The sequence below is a fragment of the Poecilia reticulata genome, chromosome 2, assembly GCF_904066995.2.
Source record: "Poecilia reticulata chromosome 2, P_reticulata-male-v2, whole genome shotgun sequence".
Taxonomy (NCBI): domain Eukaryota; kingdom Metazoa; phylum Chordata; class Actinopteri; order Cyprinodontiformes; family Poeciliidae; genus Poecilia; species Poecilia reticulata.
In genome coordinates this window covers 29210504-29234157 of record NC_088831.1, presented here as the reverse complement: position 1 = coordinate 29234157, position 23654 = coordinate 29210504, and the positions used below count along the sequence as shown (strand labels likewise).

Below are 23654 nucleotides of genomic sequence, written 5' to 3'. Positions count from 1 at the left end.
AGAACAGATGGACCCCTTGGAAATTACATCATAGATAAAGAAAGAACCTTAAAGAATAACTGGTCAGAGCCAGTTAGGTAACTGGACAGATTTAGATAAAACACTCAAATAAAATGATTAGTTAGAAACTAATCATGATGATTAGTGAAATGATTAGTAGAAACAATGATTAGTTTTACCCAACAATGCCCATAACTCTTTTTATCCAAGTTCAAATAAAGACTTTGATGAGTAAGTCCAAGTCAAGGGTCGAGCCTTTGGTTCCCAGGCAAAGTCAAGTCTCTGATGACTGAAATAAACATTTTCTCATCAAGAATCTCAACAAAATACACTGCAGTTTGTGGTTCTAATGAGACAAAATATAGAAAGGTTCACGTGCTCATTTGAGGCCTCATTTTGAAGCCCAGAAGAATGTGATACCCAGATTAAATGTCTGAAAGACTAAAGGCTGTTTATTCCCAAAATATTCTGCAAGAAGCTGAGCCAATCAAAGCAAGCAACACTACAGCAGGACAAGAAAGGGAACAAACGGGTACTAAGAAGAACCAACTATTTAGGGGTGCTAATGAATACCACATGGCAAGTATAATTAGAAACAGGATCAGGTGCAGAAGAAGAGCAGAAAACAAGACTGACTGAATCAAATCTTGGCAGGTACTGAGCGATTAGAATAACATCATAGTAAAAAAAATAATAAGAAAGAGACAATACAAAACACACAAACAATTAAATGTAAAAAGAAAAATGCAATATTTACAAATATATATAAACTTAAAAAGATGTAGTGTATTTTTCAGTCCACACTCATAATAAATTTGTATACTTGTTTGGTACAGAGCATTTAATTACAATATTTATGCTAGCATGGATATCCAAACCAGCCCAGAGAATTATACCCGAATTCATTCAGCAGCATCAGCTGCAACTTGATTTGTCAGGAGACATTTTCTGGTAGATTTGTCCCTTGAGGAATATGTTATTGTCAAGTTAACTAAGTCCTCGCTCAGCTCCCAAAGAACAATTAATAGTCCCCAGAGTGCACACACACATATTAATATACAAAATGCACGCATCCGTATTTACAGGCAGCCTCAACAGACAATAAAACCTACATCAAAGGAAAGGGGAAATAACTTCCGCTAAATAAATCGCTCACACTTTAATTGCTGCAGAAAGCAATAAATAAAGTGGCAGTGTATGTTCAAGGCTCACGGAGAAACAGGAGAGGCACTCCTCAGACGGGAATCGTACTGAACACACCCTCAAATTATGGTCAGAAGGTCTTTTTCATGGGCAATGATAGACCATCTGTCAGATATGGCACAGTAATAGAGGACTCAAATTCAAGACTCGACACAGTGGCATAAAATCAGTAATCCTCTAATGAAGTCCAAGGTCAGTTCACAAACATCCAATCCAAGCTGAAGCATGCAAAACAGAAGCAAGTCCAAAATACAAGCAGGGTCAAAAAGAAAAAAAAAAGTCACTGAAAGACAAAGTTATGATAAAGGCTGAAATGCTTGACACAACGGACAAAGACAGCATGACAAACGAAAGCCACTTGGGGTCAGGTATAAATAATAAAAAAAATAACAAAGGAAGATAATGAGACCCAGGTGGACAACATTAGGGTGGAGCAGAGGGTGATTATGGGAAAGAATCTCAAGAAGTTGTCTGAAACAAAGGAAGAAATGAATGCACTAATAAAACAGAAAGTTCAAACACAACACAGATTGTGTCAGTGTTTGTCTGCTAGGTTTCAGTAAAGTCAGAGTTTTTGCTATGATTGTGTAAGCCATGAAATATTTTAGATTTTATTTTTTTATTTTTTTGAATTACTGATTTGTACCTGCATACAAACTGTACGCACACTTAACAAGCAATGAAGCATGGATGACAAAACTAGGGAAATTACTTCTACTTATAAACACACTATCAGAAAATTGTTGGAAAATTGCAATGAGGAGAGCAAAAATATCTTAGGTAAATCGTGACATTAGCATGATAAGGAAAAATAATTTCAGTTGTAAATTGGAAAACGATGGTTTGTCTAAAAATATAGCTCTTTGTTTCAGCAGTCATCAGTTGGCATATCTAAGATGGGATTGACAGATCCCATTGTTCAAGAAAGGACATGCTATTACTATTGACAAGCAAAAGTAGAAAGATGAACTCTCGTCTAATTCTCTTCGCCATTCTTGCATTTAAGATTATATTACTTTTCACTGAAAGTTGTTTTCCTTCCACATAACTTTTCATACCTATGCGTGGATACAGCTGAACACCCAGTTTTTTTTCCCAACAACCAACGTCCTCTTGCTTTGTGTGAAGCGTGTCAATAATTACGTGTTAGTAAGACTTTCATATCATTGGGTACTCACATATCTTTTTTTTTTTTTAAACCCGTTTTTATTGGTCTGACGCAATTTTCCAGCACATTGATATTTGATTAAGCCTCACATCAGTTTCAATTTTTTTTAGGAATAACTGACATTTTAATGATATTCTGATTTACTGGGATGCGCATGTTAATACAACATAAGTAAAAAATAAAAATAAAACAAAACTAAATTTTTCATACCAACATATTTCTACCCTTTTTTTTCTGTTGAGCAAAGGAAGAATAAAGAGCTCGGAGCACATTTTTTTTTCTCACCCTGTGTGGATGTATTTTTAATTCTAAAGCGAGGGATTGGTCACACTTGGTCTCATTAGCATGAGGAGCCGTATAAACCCCGCCACTGCAGAATTTGGAGCTGTGTTGAAGGCGAGGCTGCAAGCATATCTGGCTGACTGGCTGCTGCGCGCACTGAAGGACTAACTTTCACTTTCAGCACAGTTCAGTTCGTAAAAGCGGGGCGCTGCATGGAGAGCTCGCTCCAGACGTGAACCGCACACAATGAGGCTACTCAGCGACGGGAAGACCTCTGCAAAGATGAATGTAACTTCTTGGCACCGGTGGATTGTTATCGTCTATTTTCATGTTTCTTTCTTCGCCTCTCGGACTGAGTCTGAGGGAAATACAGTGAGGTACCAGACCAGAGAGGAGGACGCACCGGGCACTGTCATCGGGAACCTGGCCAAGGACATGTCCTTGAGTGTGTCCCACTCCTCCAAGATCAATTTCAGGATGATGAAACAATTCAACGACTCCTTTATCCGGGTGAGAGAAAGCGACGGGCAACTCAGCGTCGGGGAGCGAATCGACAGGGAGCGAATCTGCAGGCACACTCCACAGTGTCTGATTACTTTTGACGTGGTTAATTTCTCCAAAGACCGCTACAGGCTGATCCATGTCGAGGTGGAAATAAGGGACGTCAATGACAACTCTCCGGAGTTTCCAAACAGGGAGTCTGTGGTGGAGATCTCAGAGAACGCAGCGCTGGGCTCCCGGATCCCCCTGGACCCCGCTGTGGACGCCGATGTCGGGTCAAATTACATACAAAGCTATCAGATTTCTGTGAACAGTCACTTCACCATAGATGTGCTCCAAAGAGCGGATGGGGTTAAATATGCGGAGCTGATCCTGATGAAAGAGCTTGACAGGGAGACTCAGCCCTCATATAATATAGAGTTGGTGGCAAAAGACGGAGGGAGCCCCTACAGATCCGGGTCAACTAAGATAACTGTGAGAGTGACTGACTTTAACGACAACAGCCCAGTTTTTGACCAGAACAGCTTCTCGGTCAGCCTCCCGGAGGACGCGCCGGTTGGCACCGTGATCCTGGACCTGAACGCAGTGGATGCTGACGAGGGTCTGAACGGGGAGGTGGTCTACGGGTTCGGGAAGCAGGCTTCTCACGAGATCCGCGAACTTTTCCAAGTGGATAACAAATCGGGCCGCGTGACCCTCAGGAGTCCCGTGGACTTCGAGGATAAAAGCACCTACGAGCTGGACGTGCAGGCCATCGACCTGGGCGCGAATCCGATCCCGTCCGTGTGCAAAATCATCATCCACGTCACGGACGTGAACGACAATGCCCCAGAGATCAGCATCACCCCGATGACCTCCATCGCAACGGGTGTCGCGTACATTAGCGAGGCGGCGGAGAAAGACAGCCTGGTGGCGCTCATCAGCACCCTGGACAGAGACTCTGGCGTTAACAGCCAAGTTCACTGCACTCTGTATGGCCACGATCACTTCAAACTCCGGCAGGCCCACGAGGACAGCTACATGATCGTCACAGGTGCCTCTCTGGACAGAGAGAGGATCAGTGAGTATAACTTAACAGTCATGGCTGAGGATTTCGGGTCACCCCCGTTGAGAAAAATCACCCAGTTCACCATCAGGCTGAGCGATGAGAACGACAACGCCCCCCACTTTGCGAGGGCCGTTTATGAGGTATCGGTGGTGGAAAACAACGCCCCGGGCGCCTACATCACCACGGCGGAGGCCAGCGACGTGGATCTGGGTAACAACGGGAAGATCACCTACAGGCTGGTGGACAGTGTCATCATGGGGTCCCCGGTGAATACCTTTGTGTCGCTCAACTCCGTGTCTGGCTCCATATATGCGCTGAGGAGCTTCAATTATGAAGTGATGAAACAGCTGGATGTACATATTCAGGCCAGCGATGGGGGGTCGCCCCAGCTGCAGAGCACGGCCATCATCAGGTTAAAAATAGTTGATCAAAACGACAACCAGCCTTATATTGTGGAGCCTCCACTCTATAAGGGGTCGGCTGAGATTTTCCTGCCCAGAGACGCACCTGCAGGTTACTTGGTGACTCAGATCAGGGCCACTGATGCTGATGAGGGCATTAATGCACAGCTGTCCTTTAAGATTACAGATGGGGGGCACTTAGGATTCTCCATCAACAAAGACACTGGAAAGGTGCTGGTGAATCGAAAGCTCACGTATGACCTCACGGACAGTGTCAAAGTCACGGTGGCGGTCAGTGACAATGGGTCCCCCCCTATGACGTCCACAGCCATGATTATTTTCAGTTTCATAGAAGGCACCCCGCCCAGTCAGCCTTCCTCGGCTCAAAATAGCAACGAGGAGCTCTTCGAGTGGGACATGTCCATCGCCATAATCATTGTCCTGGCTGGAAGCTGCTCTGTTCTCCTGCTGGCTATCATTCTCATCGCCACCATCTGTAGCCGCAGGAAAAAGGAGACGAGCGAGGGGGGTTATGAAGAGAAAGTAGAAACACCCGATGTGGAGAAAGCTGAAAGTAGTCGCATGGATTCATTGATCGTCAATCACAAAGGCAAAGCGTTTGATGCCCACCCATTTCCAGAGGGTCTGCCTCTGGCCAGCAGCAACACAACAGAGACCAGCAGTGAGGACAGCAGGCAGACAACAGGAATCTTTGAGCCGAACACCAGGCCAATGGAGGCCAAGTTAAAGGTAAGCAGACCCCTCTCTGCCCCTCTCCCCCTCCTCCTACATTTAAATATGACCACTTTATCTGTTTGAGGTTTCTGATTTAACAATGAATGTGTTTTTCATCTATGCAGGGTTATTCCACACTGCCAGGGTATGGGAAAGAAACTGTGAGGCCTATAACAATATGGAAAGGCAACTCGTTCACGACTATCTCAGCGAGGGACCCCCAGATTAGCGGGAAAGACAGTGGGAAAGGGGACAGCGACTTCAACGACAGCGATTCTGACATCAGTGCAGACGTCCACAAAAAGGAATCACCGCCAATGAACAGTGAGTTTCAGAGATAATCAAGCAATAAATTAATCAACCCACCTCATCTAACTTGTATATTCATCAGATACTCAAGAGTTATGATTAATTCAGATGCAAACTAAATTTCAGTTGAGTTCCCCAGGTTCTCCTGTCCTCAAACATTCAGACGATCCATCAACTATTTGCTGTGTTTTCCCTTCCTCAGGTCTCTGGGCGTGCACCAGTGAATGCAAAGTGCTTGGACACTCGGACCGCTGCTGGAGCCCTTCAGCCACTAGGCCTAATACAAGCTTGGCCTGCGGACCTCACCTGTCGACATTCTCCAAGACCGCCACGCTTCCCCGGGATGCCAGGAGGGAAAACTACTACCCGCCCCATATCCCTAAAACCAGCGGTCTGCAGAGCGTGTATGAAAAGGTCCAACACCAGGAGTTTGATTACATCCTCGTCGGTCCGCCTACACCGGCTAGGATACAGGAAACGGATGAAATATCCATCCCAGAGTACACAAACTCTTAAAAGGACATGAAACATGTCTAAAACTGTAATTAAAAGACATTTAGTCTTTGTACTGTACAGATCTTTAATCCAAATTGACTCCATGTTGGATTGTTGACGTGTTCAGTAGCGTGTCGTGTGTGTCCTTTGGCTCATATATGACTGTTCATTGTATTATGTGTAATATGCAAGATTTTTTAACGATAATATATTTTTCATAATGATTCAATGTAAAGAGGAATTTTATTATGACTTTTTAAAAGCATGTGTTACTATTTAAGGGCATGACTTTTGGACATTTAGGCCGAAAAATGGCCTCTCTGCTGTGGAAAACAATCAGCCATGTTTGTGGTAGATTTTATCATGATGTTGCACAATAAAGAGTTAAAAATCAACACTGTTTTGCTGTTCAATAGCAATCAAAATGTAAAAAAATAAATAAATAAATTTGGGAGTTGTTTATAGTAATACAACCTCAATTAACCGCCTGTATGCAGTTTGTTTGCCTCAAAGGCTTGTGAGTTGTAGTAAATATAATGCAGTTCTAAACTGTCAGTGAGCAAAAACCAATCTCCTTGTCTTTTCGTTGTGCACAATGTGGCTAGTCTGCCGCTCCAATTTGCATGCAAATATGGCACTGCTGCTCAAATTCTCCCACAATTGCATATTTTTCAAAGGTCAAAGAATCCCCTCACCTTATGTGATTGCCTCCCAGCTTACCAATTATCCAAAAAAATTTAATTTAATCTGTTTCTAAGCAACAGGAGCACAGCATATTTGAATCTCTTTTTTTTTTTTGTGCTATTTTTTCTTGCTTTCAGGTTATAATAAAGACCGAGAAACCTTGACCGTAAAACTTGAAATCAGACAGCTCATAATTAAGCAAATGTTATGTCTCTCTCTCCTTCTTGTGTGTAACGTATTCAGAGTGTGTACCGTCTTCAGCCTGCTGTCTGAATAAATAAACCTAAGAATAATAATATTTACAAGTTTGACTACAGGTATAGTGCCAGTTTCCATTCCTGCTGACATTTTGGCAAACAACTTAACGAAATATGCAGCAAGCACATAAAAAATGTATGACAAGGTAGTACTTTGCACTCCTGGTTTCTGCATAAATTTCAGATAAAACTGAATCACATTTGAACACAAATCTAAGTAGATTAATTTCCACGCAAGTGAGACAAGATTACTATTCAGTACCTTGCAGAAGTATTAATACCCTTGAAGTTTTTCACATTTTTTCACGCCAGAAACACAGATTTCAATGTGTTTTTGTGGGTATTTATGAGGTACACCAACACAAAGTAGAGCATATGTATGGTAGGAAAATGTTTTTTTTTGTTTCTTTTTTGTAAATCAAAAATCTGAAAATTTGTCTAGACCCTTTACAGTAATACTCCTGTATGAAATCCTGTCTGACCATATGCTTATTTAGTTATTTTAATGTGTGTACTTTAATCTCAGTAAAAATACATTTTGTGAGTTGTTATGGATCATTAGCAAACAAACAACATAAAAGAGAGTTGATTTTTGGATTTTAGGAAAATCATGAATACGCCTATGCATCATGGGAAAAGAACTGGACGAGGTGGAATATGGACATGTTTTCCTGGCTGGTATTGGAAATACCGCAGTGATCCTGCCTACCAAATTGGACTGAGCAGACTGTATTTCTTGAGGAAGCTTAGGTCCTTTATTGTTTGCAGTAGGGTGTTGCATTTCTTCAGAGGCTGTTCTAGAGAGTTTAATCTCATCTTTAGCCATGTGTTGGGGAAGCAGCATCAGAGCCAGTGATTTAAAGAAGAGCAGCCCTGTTTCGTCGACGGAACAGAGACGACATAGCATTTTATTCATCCACTGAAAAGAAGGAGGGCTGCACAGTGGCGCAGTTGGTAGAGCTGTTGCCTTGCAGCAAGAAGGTTCTGGGTTCAATTCCCAGCCCGGGTCTTTCTGCATGGAGTTTGCATGTTCTCCCTGTGCATGCATGGGTTTACTCCAGTTTCCTCCCACAGTCCAAAAACATGACTGTCAGGTTAATTGGCCTCTCCAAATTGCCCCTAGGTGTGAGTGTGTGTGTGCATGGTTGTGTCTCTGTGTTGCCCTGCAACAGACTGACGACCTGTCCAGGGTGACCCCGCCTCTCACCCAGAACATCAGCTGGAGATGGGCACCAGCAACCCTCCCGACCCCACTGAAGGACAAGGGTGAAAGAAAATGGATGGATGGGATGAAAAGAAGGATTGTTTTTCTGTAAACCTATGAACTTCACCTGGACTGACAAGATTAGGTATCAGTTTTATGCTTCTCAGGGCATTAATCGGAAAATTATCCAAGAGCACACGGTAACTCTGGAGGAGCTGCAGATTTTCAGACACAAATCTGTTGCAAGTACTATTGGTCAAACACTCCATAAATATGGTAGTGGATTCAGGATGTGGGAATGTTTCTCTCAGCAGGAACAATGAAGCTGGGCAAGAGCGGGGAGAAATATGAATAAAGCTAACCATGCAAAAATCTTGAAAAATAATTTGTTAGAGGTTTGTGTTACTCGAAAAGTACTCAAAAAGATGTGCAAGTATAATTGAACTGGAATTCTGTTTGGTGACAGTGTGCTGAATCCTTGATGTACAAAGGAGCATTACTGCAGGTCCTTTCTGAGCTGTGAGACTCTACAATCCTCACTTTGTCCAACAAGCTTCACAGTTGTGTACAGTCCTGCTGTTTACAAGTTTCTTCACTTTTTCTGAATAGTTTGGTATTATTCAATATGTGCAAATATAAATGCAGTCTGTCATTTTGTTAAATTATCCAACTCAATTCCACATTTCTCTTCAAGAGAGTATGCTATTTTTAAGAAATGTACAGTATGATTTTTTTTTTCCATCTCTTCAAAGCTCCTTTGTATTTCTTTTTTTTTCTTTTTCTTAGTTTGGCACCAGACGTTTGGCTACTTGTTGCCTTTGCGGAAACCTGAGGACCCAAGTAACATTCTGATGAAGAATTTTGCAATTTTATATTAACCTTACATCATTCACACATACCTGTCGGAAAACCTTCTGGCGGATAACCCAACTTCCATAAAGAGAAGCAACCAGAGAGGGAATTACAGAGGCACGAGAGAGAGGGATTATGGAAAAAGTGCAGAATTCAGCTGGTGGATCCTGCTGTGCTGCGGTAAGACAGGCTCTGGTTTTTGATCAAAACCGTTACTGACATCTTTGACGTGTTTGTTAAGCTGTCAACGTTGTAAAGTCTTAAGTTTTTACCCAGCAGTGTTAGTCTTGCCTCAGTCATTGTTCAGCATTTGCTGTGTGTGTGTGTGTGTGTGTCTTTGTTTGCTCTTGAATTTAAGGGTCGCAGCACATCCAGCGCACCACCTTCTGCTGGAGTCAGTCATGTGCTGAGATTTGGAGTTGTGGCCCTTATCGCTGGTGCAGCGTTCATGTTGTGCACGTTTGTGGTTTCCCTCTACATGTGGAAAACCAGCGATAAAAACGTAAGTGAATTGGGATTATATGTTAAAAATGTTGACAAGTGTGCGGCATTTCAAACTGCAAAATTAAATCTTTCCTTCCGACCTCAACACGCAGGCTGCTCAAATTGATTCATTGTGCTCTTCCACACTTTATACGCAACAGCATAATGTTTATTTGTGTTCTAATGAGCTCACATGTGGGGCAAACCACCTCATTGGGGTCTGCAACAGCATCTCCTGTGGTGCTTTACTCAAATTCTCAGTGTGTTAAAACTACAGAGGATTTTGTTCCATGGAAATGTCTACGAGGGGGTAAATAACACAAGCAACATGAAGCTTGTTCCTGCCTCTGCTGTTTGTGTTTGCCACTTTGAGATTTGCATAACTCGACTAATCAGTCATTTTAACATGTCGCTTTGAATGCTGCCAGGTTTATAGCGTTCGCTACAGCCTGAACATCAATGGGAAGGTGAGAGAGGGCTCCATGAAAATTGATTCTGACAACAATCTGCAGAGATTTCAAACTGGGAGCGAAGCTGGGGAGGCTGTGGAGATTCATGACTTTCAAATTGTGAGTAAGTTTGTCCTTGTTCTCGCTCCCCCCCCCCCCCACCCTTCCCTGCTCCCAGAGCTCAGCTGAGACCTTCTGTGTGCTTAGCCAAGTAGCAAAAGTTGTGAATGTAAACATGGCATCTCTGTGATTTGGTGCAGGGAATAACTGGAATCCACTTCTTCGGAGGAGACAAGTGCTATATAAAATCCCATATCAAAGCAAACCTCTCGCTCCTGGGAGCACACAACAAAGACACGCTGATGTTTGACCTGGTACGTGTGCGAGTTCTTTGACATGCCACGTCGAGAATTTGGAAAGAAAGAGAGATATTGCAGCATTAATCTGAGTAAATTCAGAGAGACTGTGTTTGTTCTCTTGTCAGACAGATGAATTAATGCCTGTGAGGTTCGATGAGGAGTTCCTTATATGGGTTGCAGCAAAGCAGCCGCTGAAGAACACCACATTTTTGAGCAACACAATTCTGGATCTTTGTGGGGAACTTCCCATTTTCTGGCTCCAACCCATTTATCCCAAAGGTTCTTCCTACTTTTTTTTTTTGTTCCAGATTCTGCTTATGGTTGTAGGAGGCCTTAAGCAGGATTTAATTTGTGGTAGATTTCTGTTAACTGTGATGAATGGGGGGAAACAGCAAATTAAAATCCCACGTTCAGTTTCCTGGGACATTCAATCTTTTTATAGATCAATAAAAGAAGGAAACAGAAGGGGGAAAAAATGTCATAGCCTATGCAGTCATGGAGAGACTTTTCCAGTCATTGACGCCCTGCAAAAAGATGATAATCCACGAAAGGTCACTGTTAAAAAAGAAGGCTGCTCACAGGGTGCAGAATTCAACCAAATTTATGAAGAGACTGCAAGGAAAACATGTGGTAGAAAAAGGTGACCTGGTAACCCCAGATCATTCTATGCTGTGTTGCGTGATTTTTATTTTCTGATAAATTTGATTTTTGGGTTGTCATTTGCCATAATAGTTCAAATTAACAAAAATAAACGCTTGAAATCTATCGGTCTGTATGAAATGAATCTAAATGTGCTTCACTTTTTGAATTGGATCACTAAAAGAAATGAACTTTTTTTCTTAATATTCTAATTTATTGGCGTCAGCTTGTATATCTGTGTTCGTCAACATGCCCTTTGGGTATTTTTAATATTTTTGAAACCCAGAGGCTTGCAGGGGCCCCAAGGCAGCCACAGAGTCTGACCTGATCCCACCGAAAGAAAAACTGGCGTTCTAAAACACTGTAATCTATTTTAAGTTGAGCCGTTTTACTTTTTTTTCATAGCTCATTAAAATCTTAGCTGTGATTGCTTTTCTTATCTGCTGACACACTTGTAATATTTCCTGCCTTAGCTTAGAAGTTAGTGAAACACTTGAACATCTTGAACATACACTAAATTTAGAGTGGAATAACAAAGTCCCGTATTAAAAAAGAATGAAATTGAAACATGCAGCACCGCTTGATATCGCTGCTGCTAAGTGAATTATTTAAGACATCTGAGACAGCTCCAGCTATGTAGGATTGAGCTCTGAGGACATGTACGGCATCTTGCGGATGTTGACCCAATACTCTTGCCTCTTGTGGATGGAGTAACAGATGGGGAGAGGAGAAAGAGAGGCATGCGACGAGCCAAACGGCATTTGGACATGCAGGACATCAAGGCGTCCACTCAGGAGAGGGACCCGGAGAGGCGCAGTGAGCAGGAAGCTGTGGACGAAGGACAGTCCGCTATGGGGTCAGGGTACAATCCTGAAAACCCCTACCATGTGAGTCATCCTTTCATCAACAACATTGTTTACAGTGAACAAGTCTCCACAGCTGGTTAATTTTTGATTAAGGTATCAAGAGGCATATCCAAGGCCTTGGAGCAATCCTTAAAGTGTTGTTTTGAAACAAAGTTTTGCTTTTCATAAATTACTTCATCACAGCAGTGCTAAAAAGGACGGTTCTAGATGTTGTGAAGTGGGTTTCATTGTGGCAGTTATCAGCAGTCGGTATTTCACCAGCAGGAGACAGGAGTCTTAAAGTGTATTCTAACTGTAGTCCGAAATCAAAGAATTAGCTTCTGTGGCACTTTACTATGGAATATGTTCCTCATTAAATTATCATAGAAAGCACTGTGTTCTGTTTTTAATATTCTGTTTTATTACACCACAAAGTACGTTCTGTATTGATTTAAAACTCCAAAAAGACTTTCCAGTTTTCTCTCAAACTCATTGTTCTATTTGTTGATAACCCAAACCCTAGGTGAGGATGGCAAGGATGAAAATCTGTTTGATAACACTGACAACACTGCAAACATGTGAAGAAAAGGGCTGCATGTGCTAAGAAAAAAGTGATAATCATAGGGGTCAAGAATATTTATAAGACACAAGGTAAGGATTGACCCCAGGAATTTCTCTGACTGAGGAAACTGCATTGTCAAAAAACATGCAGTAGGAGGAGTTCAGTAGCAAGGGGGGATTGTTTACTTAGTGTAAGACATCTCAGACAGTCATACAGTAATCCACTTAGATGAATCTGTACTTTAAGATAATAATCTGCCCAGCATTCCTACAACATGTTCCTAAAGGTGACAGAATATTACTCAATTATTAATACACTGACGACTCAATCCATTAATAGCACTATCTTTAAAGCGCACTAAAAACAAAACAAAAAAAAAATCATACATGACATATATTACAAAGTTATTTCTTCAGGATCTCATTGGAGTATTAAAATGATTAGAACTGTAACTAATAATGCATGTGAAAAAATGTCACATAGACATGTTATTTTTATAATCCAGTACAAATTCAGTTTCCTTTATGCCATCCATTATTACACCCCAATACTTTGTCCAACTTCCAGTCTTTATTTCAAACCCCATATGGGCGGCTTTGAATGGCATCTATCTTAAACACAGTGAAATTAGAAGAAAGAAAAGCTGTCTTTGTTTATTACCATTTGGTCATCTTTCAATAAGAAGGGCACACAGCACTTTGCATATTGAAACATTTGTAAGTCAATATGTTGCTTTTGCCCTTGAATAAATCACATGCAAAGAAATACATTGTTTTAGGCTTCGTCTTGTGATAGTTATAAGAATGACACAACAATTTGCAATTGTGAGAAATTTTACAACCCAAACCTGGAAGACTCTTAAGTTGAGTGAGACAAAATTCATAAATCTTACTTGTAAGAATCATTAAATGTGTCATAAATGATCCAAATTTGTAGAAATGAAAACAAAACATGTAATTTTATTCTTTTTTTATTCCACTTTTTTCACATTTGAAATTAGTGACCTGATACATAAAAAAGTAGTACAGAGACCTCACTCAACACTTTGCAATGTAACCTGGGCTGACTTATAATGCCAAAAGAAACGTCATCAGCCGAATGCAAATATTTGCACGTCAATGCTAAATTTAACATGCTAATGTCAACCTCGCAGCTAATTGTGATTGTTAAACAGATCGTCTCCTCTTTAGTCTGAGCCTGAAGATCTGAGAGATTCTTGGCACAATGCTGACTGAAACATTGTTCAAAACAGCTGTAAAGATTTAACATTAAAACGTCATGTTGAATTTGAAAACAAGACTTGTAAACCACATCAGCTGCATGTTGGCGTTTTGGATTATTTGCATACATGCTACAAGCCAGTGTTACGAACGCAGAAAAATTTTATTCTAGTAATATTTACAAGTTTTTAGCCTAAAAGAGCAGAAAACAGTGGACTCTGAACAAAATTTATGTGACCCAGGTTTCCTCCAGCATTCAAACGCACAACTTACACACAAATCTGGGCTGTGCTAACGCGAGAAATGAGTCTCAAAAGTCCTTGTTCATTCATAACCGGATCTGTGCATAAATGCAGGTTTATTTGTGCGTCTGCCAGGCAACTTGTGTGTGCTTATTTAACATTTGTAGGTGTAGAAGAAGGTTTGGATTCATAATTATCAGATTTGTGAGGTTGTAGTTAAAAAGTTTGAGTGTAGAAATTTAATGTTTGTAGAAATTGTTTAGGTGCGTGTGCGTGTGTGTGTGCTTTTATTTTGTATTCATTATTTCTTCATATTTGTGACCACATATTTACAAGTATCCGGAGTTACACACAAATTTTCTTTTTACGGTTTACAAATTATGTTTCACAGATACAGCTATTCAAAGTTAAACACAAAGATGCTTACACGAGTTACAAATCCAGTATTACATACACACAGATATTTTTACTCACGCACACACACTTTTACACACACCCAGGTATTTTGAGACTATTTTTACTCCATAATGGACTCAGGTGGGGACTGTTTGTGTGAAAACTGGCTTTAGCTAGCTGGAACATTATCATGAAGTGCCCATTTCCAATTGTCCTCTGATGAGCACAACGAGATGAGATGTTGTGAGAATGTTTATTTTTCATGCTGTAATACTTTTGCATCTGAGTAACCTGACTATTTGTAGGTGTCTCACATAATAATTGGGATATAACAATAATTGGATGAGAGTGGAGAACACTATATAAGTCACACTGTAAACCGAATGTTACAGAACTAGAGTGCATAAATAACTGCAGTACAGTGGATCCCTAATAAAAAAAATAAATACAGTGCATTAAAGCATATGCAATAGCTTCTGGCACAAAGATGTAATGTTGTAAAACCTGTACCCATAATGCTCTGTTGCCACCATTCAGGTTCACTTGGTTGCACAACGCAAAACTGTGACGCCTCGAGAAAATTTTCATTGGGTTGCCTAGAACAAACCAGTAAGAATTTAAAGGCGGTGCAACGTATATAAATAAAGTAAAGTAGGATATGGAATATTTAGTTAATGTTTGTTTTTGTTGATTTTTTTTTTTTTTACATTAGTGTGTTGACGGAGGAAGATGGCTCTGTATGAATTTGTATGAACTGGACATACAAATGCGTACATGGTCAGCATCCACTGAAGGCAAATAACTCAAACCTTCTACTGCTCAACTTTACTACTAAACATTGAAAGAATAACTTGTCTTGAACTTCCTCATAACGTGCATCAACAGTAATCACCTGTTACTTGACCAATGATAAGAAACTAGTCCCATGTTCCTTCACACAGTGTGATTCACACAGTGTCTGAATGAATGGTGAACAGTGTTCCTGAATTAGTTTGCAAACACCAAACGATAGAGTGTAAGTTACCTTTGCACATAGGTATTTCAGTTTTCAAGCTGCATTTTTTTTATTATTATTATTTTACAAATTCTTTCATAATTTTTTCTTTATTTGTGAAAAAAATTTGCTAAAATTTAGAGCTATAGAAAAAACCATGATTACTGAATCATGAATAGGTGAGGGTTCACTGTTTTAAGAATGATCTTAACCACAACAGAGCACAAGTTCAACTGCTAAATGGCAACAAAAGGCTTCCAATACAATTCTTGTTTTTTGTGCAATAAGGATCAACTAGACATAACATGCTACAAACACGACCGTCTCTTCGGTGTGAGACAAAGTTATGAAAATAGTCTAGAAACAGTTAATATATTTCAGCTGGACTGAGGTCCAGCTGTTTGTAAGACCCGTACCCACAGGTTTTACAAACCTGTACTGTCAGTATTGTATAACACTGACAGCTTCTAAAAAAAACCACAGAACTCCATTTAGACTAAAAGTTCAGTCTATCCCTTTGATATGCAAACCTTCTTCAAAATCTACTTTTGCAAAACTGCAACTCAGTGAGAAAATGCATTAACTTCAAGCAGACCCTTTTCTTTGCTGTTGTTCGGGCATCAATCTGGCATCTGCAATTTTAGGTCACTGTGGTCAAAGCAGCCAGTCTGTCTCGATGAACTTCTGAACCAATGTAGAAAATTCCCACCGCTTATACAAAAAAAAGTCTGCGTTCTTGAGATGATTAAAATGTTTAGAACTTGTTTGAATTGCAAATATAGATTTAAACATCTGATGTGCTCCTCTTGTATATTAATCCTCTTTAATGTAACCACAGCGCAGCGGAGAGGCCAGAGAGGAGAGCGCCATGACCTTTGATAGCATGCTGGACCACCAGGGAATCTGCTGCTCAGAATGCCAGCGCAGCTACACTCACTGTCAGCGAGTGTGTGAGCCTCTGCGTGGCTACTGGCCTTGGCCCTACAACTACCGAGGGTGCCAGGTGGCCTGTCGAGTGATCATGCCTTGTCGCTGGTGGGTGGCACGCATTTTGGGTGTCGTGTAGCCGTCTTGTTTAGAAAGAGAAGTGTCTTTTTCTTTTCTTTTTTTTTCCATTGCCAAAGATCTTAAACCTTACTGCTTTTCAGAGCTGCTCTTGACAGAGCAACTTGCATACTGTGAAAAAAGTTTTCAGTAAATGTTAGAAATCTCCACTTCCCTAGACATACTTTTCCTCTTTTGTTCTGTAAAATTTGAATATGCACTGTAGATGCAACTCCAGAATCACGAATAAGCTCATCTTTTTCATAGCTCCATGCTAAAGCTGTAGTGCACTGTACTGTGTCTAGCAGAAAGGCTTGGGACAAAATCCAAAATGCTCAGCAAGATCATGCCCCTTTTTCTGACTGAGCAGGCTTTCAATAAATTCTAATTACAGTACGCCTGCTTTGATGTTGATGTTTTTCTGTGTCACACGCTGTTTCCATGGCTCCACCGGGTGTTTTCTTCTTTTATTTTGATAAAAACTGAAGTGACAGCAACAGTTGCCGTAACTTCCATTTACAGCTCCGATTCAGTTTGAGGGCAACACAATTTTTGTGTTGTGTGCCGACATCTGCATTGACGTGTGCTAATGTGGGCTGAGTGTTGTGGCAGTGATGGAAAACATTTCCATCAAAATGACAGTTTCATTTAATAAATTATTTCTTTTTTTTTTTTTTTTTTTTTGCTAAAAGGAGACTGCAAATAAAACAGGTAGGAATTACGATCCCCAAAAGTTTTCTTTTCTATTTTCTTTAATCTCTCTTTTGGTTTTGTTAATATAACTGCTTGTGTTTTCGACTGTAGCTCACAATCAAAAGTGATCTGACTGTTATCTCTAAAGCCGTACGCCAACTTTTTAAATAACTAAACGCAGCTGCGTTGTGATGAAGCTGATTTCACACGGGGTTATCCAGGCACATCAAATTACAACAGATGTGAAATTGCTCCATATCTGCCTCTAAAGCTGCATTGAAACTCTGAAGCAATGCGAGGAGGCAACACAAAAGAGATGCTTGTCTTTTTTTCTGCTTGGAGATTTTTCCTGGTTTTCGCGCGGGTAGAGGTGCTTATCACATCTGCAGTGCTGATAAGGCGGCCTCCGTGCTTCCGTAGGCTATATAATATTAATCCCTCTCCCACGTCTGCAGATACACTTAAAGGAAGGTGACAAGCATGACATATCCAGGACCTCCTGATGGCTCGTGCTCTCGAGTGCAGCCGCTAAAAGAGCCCCCAAGTACCCTCAAGTGATGTAAATTTGCAAGGGGAGTCCAATTTCCATCACAGTGCTGTCACTGCCATGGTCATTAAACTAAATCATCCTGCTGTGTGTCACACTGCTCCTGTTTTAAAGGCTCCTCTATAATGGAGTTATACTTGGACTGCAGATTGGAGCACAACAGTAAAATGTCTGACCTGACATCACCTGTAGGACTAACCGGAATATTATATTTTTCCTCAAAACTGAGGAGGATGAGGGGAAATGTAAAAAGAAAAAGGAGAAAAAAAAGTACGTTATTGTGCAGTAGTTATATGTTTTTAACAAGTTTAACAAGACAAAGTAATTATAATAAACACACTTACTGTGCTGCTTTGGTCTGGCAATCTGTCCAGGACGTACCTCGCCTCTCGCCCAGTGACCGCTGGAGAGAGGCACCAGGCGCCCTTGCAACCCTAGAAGGATAAGCATGTTGGATGGATGGATGGATGGATGGATGGATGGATGGATGGATGGATGGATGGATGGATGGATGGATGGATGGATGGATGGATGGATGGATATGGATGGATGGATATGGATGGATGGATGGATGGATGGATGGATGGATGGATGGATGGATGGATGGACATTTACTCTGTTGCACTGTCTACTGTCAAACTTTAGCCCATTTTGTCAAACTATAACCACAAATGTCCATATTTCTAATTGTATGTAATAGAGAAATATAAACCACAGTTAAGTGGAAGGAAACTAAACTTTTATACTTAAAACCTTAAAACGTGCATTTGTATTCAGAGAGTTTACTCTGGTACTCCTAAATAAAATTCAATGCAATCAACATCAGAAGTCACCTGATCAGTGAGCAGACTCAGAGTATAAACACAAGTGCTCTGTGAAAAGCCCTGGAGGTTTGTCAGAGAATATCAATGAAGATAAAACATGGCAGACAGACTGGATATAAGGTTATAGAGAAGTTTAAAGCAGAGTTAGGGCTGTAGGACAATCATGTAAGCTTTGAACATCCACTTAAACTAACAGGAAGCCATTGATAAACAATTTTAATTATCACAAACTTTATTTGTACTAGCCTACACCCAAAGAAAGAAAGAAAAAAAAACAGAAGCCACAGTGTTTCACAACATGAGAAAGAAGCAACTGAGTAGAAAACAGCTTATGGTAAAACCTGCTGAGAAAACGTGATCAAATACAAACATGCAATGAAATATTTGATTAAATAAAATCACTGTGACCAGATTACATAAAAAATATTCATAACAGTTATAAATCCATGGATAGAGTTTCCTTAAAAAACAATTTAAAGGGATTAAAAAGGGAATTTGGCTGATCTGATTTTCTCAGGGAGAATATTTTTCTAAATAGGTGCTCTGACCAAAGGAGCTCCATTCCCTTTAGTCTTTATTCAGGATTATGGTATGGTCATAAGAGCTTTGCTTTATGACTTCAGGTTTCAGCCGTGGTGTTAAGAGATCAGAGATGAATTTGGCACAAACCCAGAGTAGGCCTAAAGGGTCAGCAGTAAAATCTTAAATTAAACCTTAAAATGAACTTTTGAGCAGTGAGGAGACCATAAAATTGAAGTTAATATGTTCTGTTTTTTATGTTTTAATAAGTAGTGTTTTGTACCATCTGTAGATTCTCAGAGGTTTATAAACTGTAATAATTAATTTTGAGAGGAAATTAAAATAACATTTAGAAAAGAACTGATTTAACAATACCGTTGAAGTAGCATGAAATATATTTGAACCACAGAACTGACATGCTTAAGGTGGACACCAAGTTGAGTCTTTAAAGCATTTACCTTCCCCTTTATGTTTATAGACTACATTATGCCTGTCAACCATGCCAATTTCTAATAAAATACATCAAATGTGTTTGTTGAATTTTGCCAAAGAGTAACTTATTGGTTTTGTGGATTTATTTATTTTTTTGGGGCATTCGGTTTCACTCCTAATTTGTTGGCAAAGCAGCACAGCACAAAGATCTCTAACTTTAGACTGAAGGAGATGGAAAACAAAAATCAGAAAGACAGATCCCAACACCACAAGCGAAAACTCAATGTGGCATTTAAACCGAGGGAAAAAAAAAAAAGAAAAGAAAAGAAATGCTCTGAACAACATCAGTTTTCTTTTTCTTTTTTTTTATCCCTGGGCCCTGTTTCGAAAGAACTTGTCTCTTTTTGCCATCCCTCTATCTCCTGAAAGGAGAAATGCACCCCCATTGAGTAGAAAGACGAATTTGTTGGAGATCGGCTTCAGTGTGCGAGACAGTGGTGCCTTTTTCTTTGTCTCTCCCTCTGGAGCTGAGCTTTACCCTGGGAGCCCTGCAGGCCAGGGAACAAACAGAGCTTTGTGAGCACCGACCCACTGTGCCCAGCAGCCACACTGCAAACCTTCAGCTCCTGTGCTAATAAGACGCCACAGATGAGGAATGCGCTCAGCTGACAGAGGAGGGGGCGCTTTCTCGCATCCACCTGTGCTTTCATCATTGCCCATCATAACAAACATGGGCAGGCGGGGTGTGTGTTGTGGCTGGTGAAAGCTCCCCTCACCTATCCATCCTCCTGCCACTAACACCGAATAGGATATATTTGGGGGAATTGATCTTTCGCTGGAAGAATTAGGGCTAATCACAGCCATGCAGTCACGAGAGCTCTGTGTAAATATGTCAGTAGTCTGTCATAAATTTGAGCATTGCTGCCCAAGAGGCACAAAAAGTGTGAACAGGAGTGAGAAGTGAACCACTCTAGCCGACGTGTCCTACATTTGATTGCATGTTTTCCATTACACCCGGACATGAATGCAATAAATAGTATTGACAGTCCATTTTGCACCCTAACGATGAACACAGAAACCCTTTTAGGCTTGCTCATTATGTTTGTCTGTGAAAAAGCACTGCAATACATTTATAGATGCTGGCACTGGAGAACCTGTTACCCGCAGCTTTGCACCAGCAGAAACAAGCCAAGCTAGGGAACATTTGTCTTTTCTTTTCTCCTGAATGCTCAGAAATACATGGCTGGATGAAGGGTTGTTCTGCTACAAGGCTTAAATGCTTTTTAATCCCATGGTTGAGTGACCACTTGCAGTTCTGCCCAGTACTCTGCCTGCCATTTGCAGGTCCCTCTGAAGTTTTTCTGCCACTTGCTCGCCTTTCTCTGCCTTTCTCTCAACACCCCGCCTCCTGTTTTGTATGCGAGTCCCAAACGGTTTTTAATCAAATGCCTGCTAGTACTGCATAAAAAAAAAGAAGAAAAAAAAAGGCGTGACTTGTTTATTTCGCAGAGTTAAAACTCCAAATACTGGTTATAGACCTGCCTGACTTCAGTGAATTATTGTCAATGTTATGAAACATTATGGCAATTACTCTGCACACACTGCAGGGATTTTTTTTTTTTTTCTTTCCGAGTATTGCACTTGGTTGCATGGTGTCCTTGTTACACTTAAATAGAAAACCTGTACTGTGGTGTGGGTGTAAATTGGACACAGTACTGGAATTTGCACCACTGCTCTGCGAAGGACAGACTCTGTGTGTGTGACAGTTAGTGTGGTGGTGCTGCAGCAACCTGCAGTGGATGTCAAGAGTTGTACTAAATAAGGTAAGGCAGTTATATTTAAATCATAACACGAGATGTGGTCTTGGAGAAGATAACGGGAGAATATTGCGCATTTGTAATGAAAAAATATGTTCAAATCATAAAATAATATTGAAAGGGTAGCTCGAGATATTTTAAGTTTGTCTCTGATAAAAGGTAACAAGCAGTTTGTATAAATCCACATTAGTTGGACCCAGAAGTGAAACCTTCCAGCTAGTCTGAGAGGAACCAAGACCGAAGGCTACTTTTAATATACTGAAAAACATTCAGTCTCAAAACTGTCACAGTGGTTAGTGTGAACATTCAAGTTGAGGTCAGAGATTTTTTTTAAGTGCATGACCAGAATAAAGAAGATCCAGGAACACAGCAGATAAAACTCACAGATAAAATTGTCCCACACCATTCAGGGGGGTTAGCTAAAGCATGAAAGTTCTCTGGTCAGATACGACCAAAGCTGAATCATTTGGTCTTACTGCAAAACATTATGTTAGGCAGAAACCTCTGCAAACTTATGACTATTCATACAGAAAATGCAAGTAAAGGGAAACGCTCCACCTCTGATCTCCCCATGGAAACAGATTTAATGTCCATGCAATGCAGGAATGGCACAAACTTGGAAATTTTGCAGCATTGCCAAGTACAAGACTTGTTTTCATATTTAACATCTACAAGAACTTTTAAATCACATTTCTACAAAGATCTAAATTTAATTAAAATGTTTTATTTATTGCTTAGAAGTAAGAAGTCAACAAAATTTGTGTTTTTTTATTTTTAATTTAAAAAATCACACTTTGTGGCTCACATGAGCTTTAAACTTATTTGTTTTGGCTTCTGTGGCAAATAGTTTGGACACCAAACCCACTTTTAAAAAAATCCCTTTAAATGATAGAAACCTGACCAATCTTTCCAGCCTCTGTGTCCAACCCATCTGGATTTGCAACAAATGAAGTTGTCCAAGAGGATAATCTATCCATCAACTGTGAAAATCCAGAACTATCCCTTTAAAACATGCCAAACGAATAACTGTGAGACTCTCTATCAAACGGTGACTTTCATTTCAACTTAAATCCTTCAAATAGGTTTCCCAGAAGTTGTGCATCATCCTTTTCCAGAGTAGATTGAAATGAAGTTATAGATAGCTCAAAGCAAAATCAAACGAGGACTTCACATCTACAAACTGCTGGGAAGAGCATAACAGCTCACTCACAAAGCAATGTCAAGAGGTTTGCCAGATGAAAGTAAAAGTTGCTTTGAGAGTCGCAGGAAGTACTGACAAAGTTTATGAAGAAGAAAGTAAATGTCTTTTTAATCCTCAGCAGCAAATGCAACAATGAGGGAGCCTGCACGCTTAGATATGTCACCCCCGGGGCAGGCTCTATACTTAAGACTTACAACAGCCTCATTATCTCCCTCAACTCACATCAGATCCTAGCAGCAGTTTGTCACAGGCAGGCTCCTCTCTGCCACCAGGCATCAGACCAATTCTCCTGCAACACTACTGTACATAATTGCCATATGGACAGCGTTTTGGAGCCAGACTGAAGACTAAAAAGCCCTCCAGGCAGATTCCCCAGATAACTAAATGAATATTTTATCTCATTTCCATCTAATTTGCACTGCATTATAATACAGGAGTGAATTTTTTAATTAATTGATAGAACAGATCAAACACAGGTTTGCACTTTGATTTTTTTTTTTTTTTCGGGGGGAGCTGTTATTTTGATAATTTGCATGACTTTTTTCCCATGCCAAGCTTTTTAATCTCTCGGAATTTCGGCATCTCTTTATAGCCACACTATAATAAAACATACAGCAAATTAATAACTGTCAGTGCACATAAAATGCCTGTCTTGGGTTGTGTGAGCACTTCCAGTGAGAAGTTCTTTTTTTTTTTTTTTTTACCTGCCACCCCGCTGATTAATTAATTTCACACTGTTTAATTAAATCCACAGTCTGGGGAGCCTGGGCAGCACCACGGGGAGCCACATGTGAGCCTTGTGCGTACAGAGATTACTAAAGAGGGTCTGAGACTCCTGCTCCCTGGCTGATGTTGATGCTGACGTCACCCTCTGGATACCAGAGCCTGATTGTGTCAATGTCATCTTGCAGTTGTGAGCCTTTTCTGCTGGGGACATGATAGCACATGGCTCCATGTGTGGATTTCCAGCTTACGTTTCCGCTGGCACAGAGAAGCTGAGCATTTCACAGCATCGTCCTGAAACTAGCTTTAAGATTAGACCGTATTTTGAGCTTGTGGCATGCGGTCAGTGTAGAGAAGCTAAAAAATTACACAGATGTGTTTCTGTATGAATTAGAACCCTTATCAATATCAAGGACTGCTGTGAGATTCTCACAGCATTATGACCAAAATACGAACAGTTAAAAAAAAAACAGCTGAAAGCTGGAGTATTTTAAAAAAGAATATGCTTCTTAAATATTTGTTAATG

General features: G+C 40.5%; 2 protein-coding genes across 2 annotated transcripts; both read left to right on the top strand.

Annotated features, from left to right (window-relative positions):
- Positions 1-469: 469 nt before the first annotated feature.
- Positions 470-6537, top strand: pcdh8.2 (protocadherin 8, tandem duplication 2). Its single transcript, XM_008400244.3, has 3 exons — positions 470-5353; positions 5464-5662; positions 5850-6537. The coding sequence occupies exons 1-3, from the start codon at positions 2900-2902 to the stop codon at positions 6161-6163; spliced, it is 2967 nt and encodes a 988-aa protein (XP_008398466.1). The 5' UTR covers positions 470-2899; the 3' UTR covers positions 6164-6537.
- A 1845-nt stretch (positions 6538-8382) lies between these two features.
- On the top strand, positions 8383-16768 carry cnmd (chondromodulin). The gene is made up of 7 exons (XM_008400265.3): positions 8383-9319; positions 9498-9641; positions 10051-10191; positions 10332-10445; positions 10556-10709; positions 11787-11956; positions 16167-16768. The coding sequence occupies exons 1-7, from the start codon at positions 9275-9277 to the stop codon at positions 16392-16394; spliced, it is 996 nt and encodes a 331-aa protein (XP_008398487.1). The 5' UTR covers positions 8383-9274; the 3' UTR covers positions 16395-16768.
- The last annotated feature ends 6886 nt before the right edge of the window (positions 16769-23654 follow it).

Coding starts and splice junctions, on each gene's coding strand:
- pcdh8.2 (XM_008400244.3), top strand. CDS start 2,900: ATGAGGCTACTCAGCGACGGGAAGACCTCTGCAAAGATGAATGTAACT. Junction 5,354..5,463: donor CAATGGAGGCCAAGTTAAAG/GTAAGCAGACCC, acceptor TCATCTATGCAG/GGTTATTCCACACTGCCAGG. Junction 5,663..5,849: donor GGAATCACCGCCAATGAACA/GTGAGTTTCAGA, acceptor TCCCTTCCTCAG/GTCTCTGGGCGTGCACCAGT.
- cnmd (XM_008400265.3), top strand. CDS start 9,275: ATGGAAAAAGTGCAGAATTCAGCTGGTGGATCCTGCTGTGCTGCG. Junction 9,642..10,050: donor GGAAAACCAGCGATAAAAAC/GTAAGTGAATTG, acceptor GAATGCTGCCAG/GTTTATAGCGTTCGCTACAG. Junction 10,710..11,786: donor CCAACCCATTTATCCCAAAG/GTTCTTCCTACT, acceptor ATGGAGTAACAG/ATGGGGAGAGGAGAAAGAGA.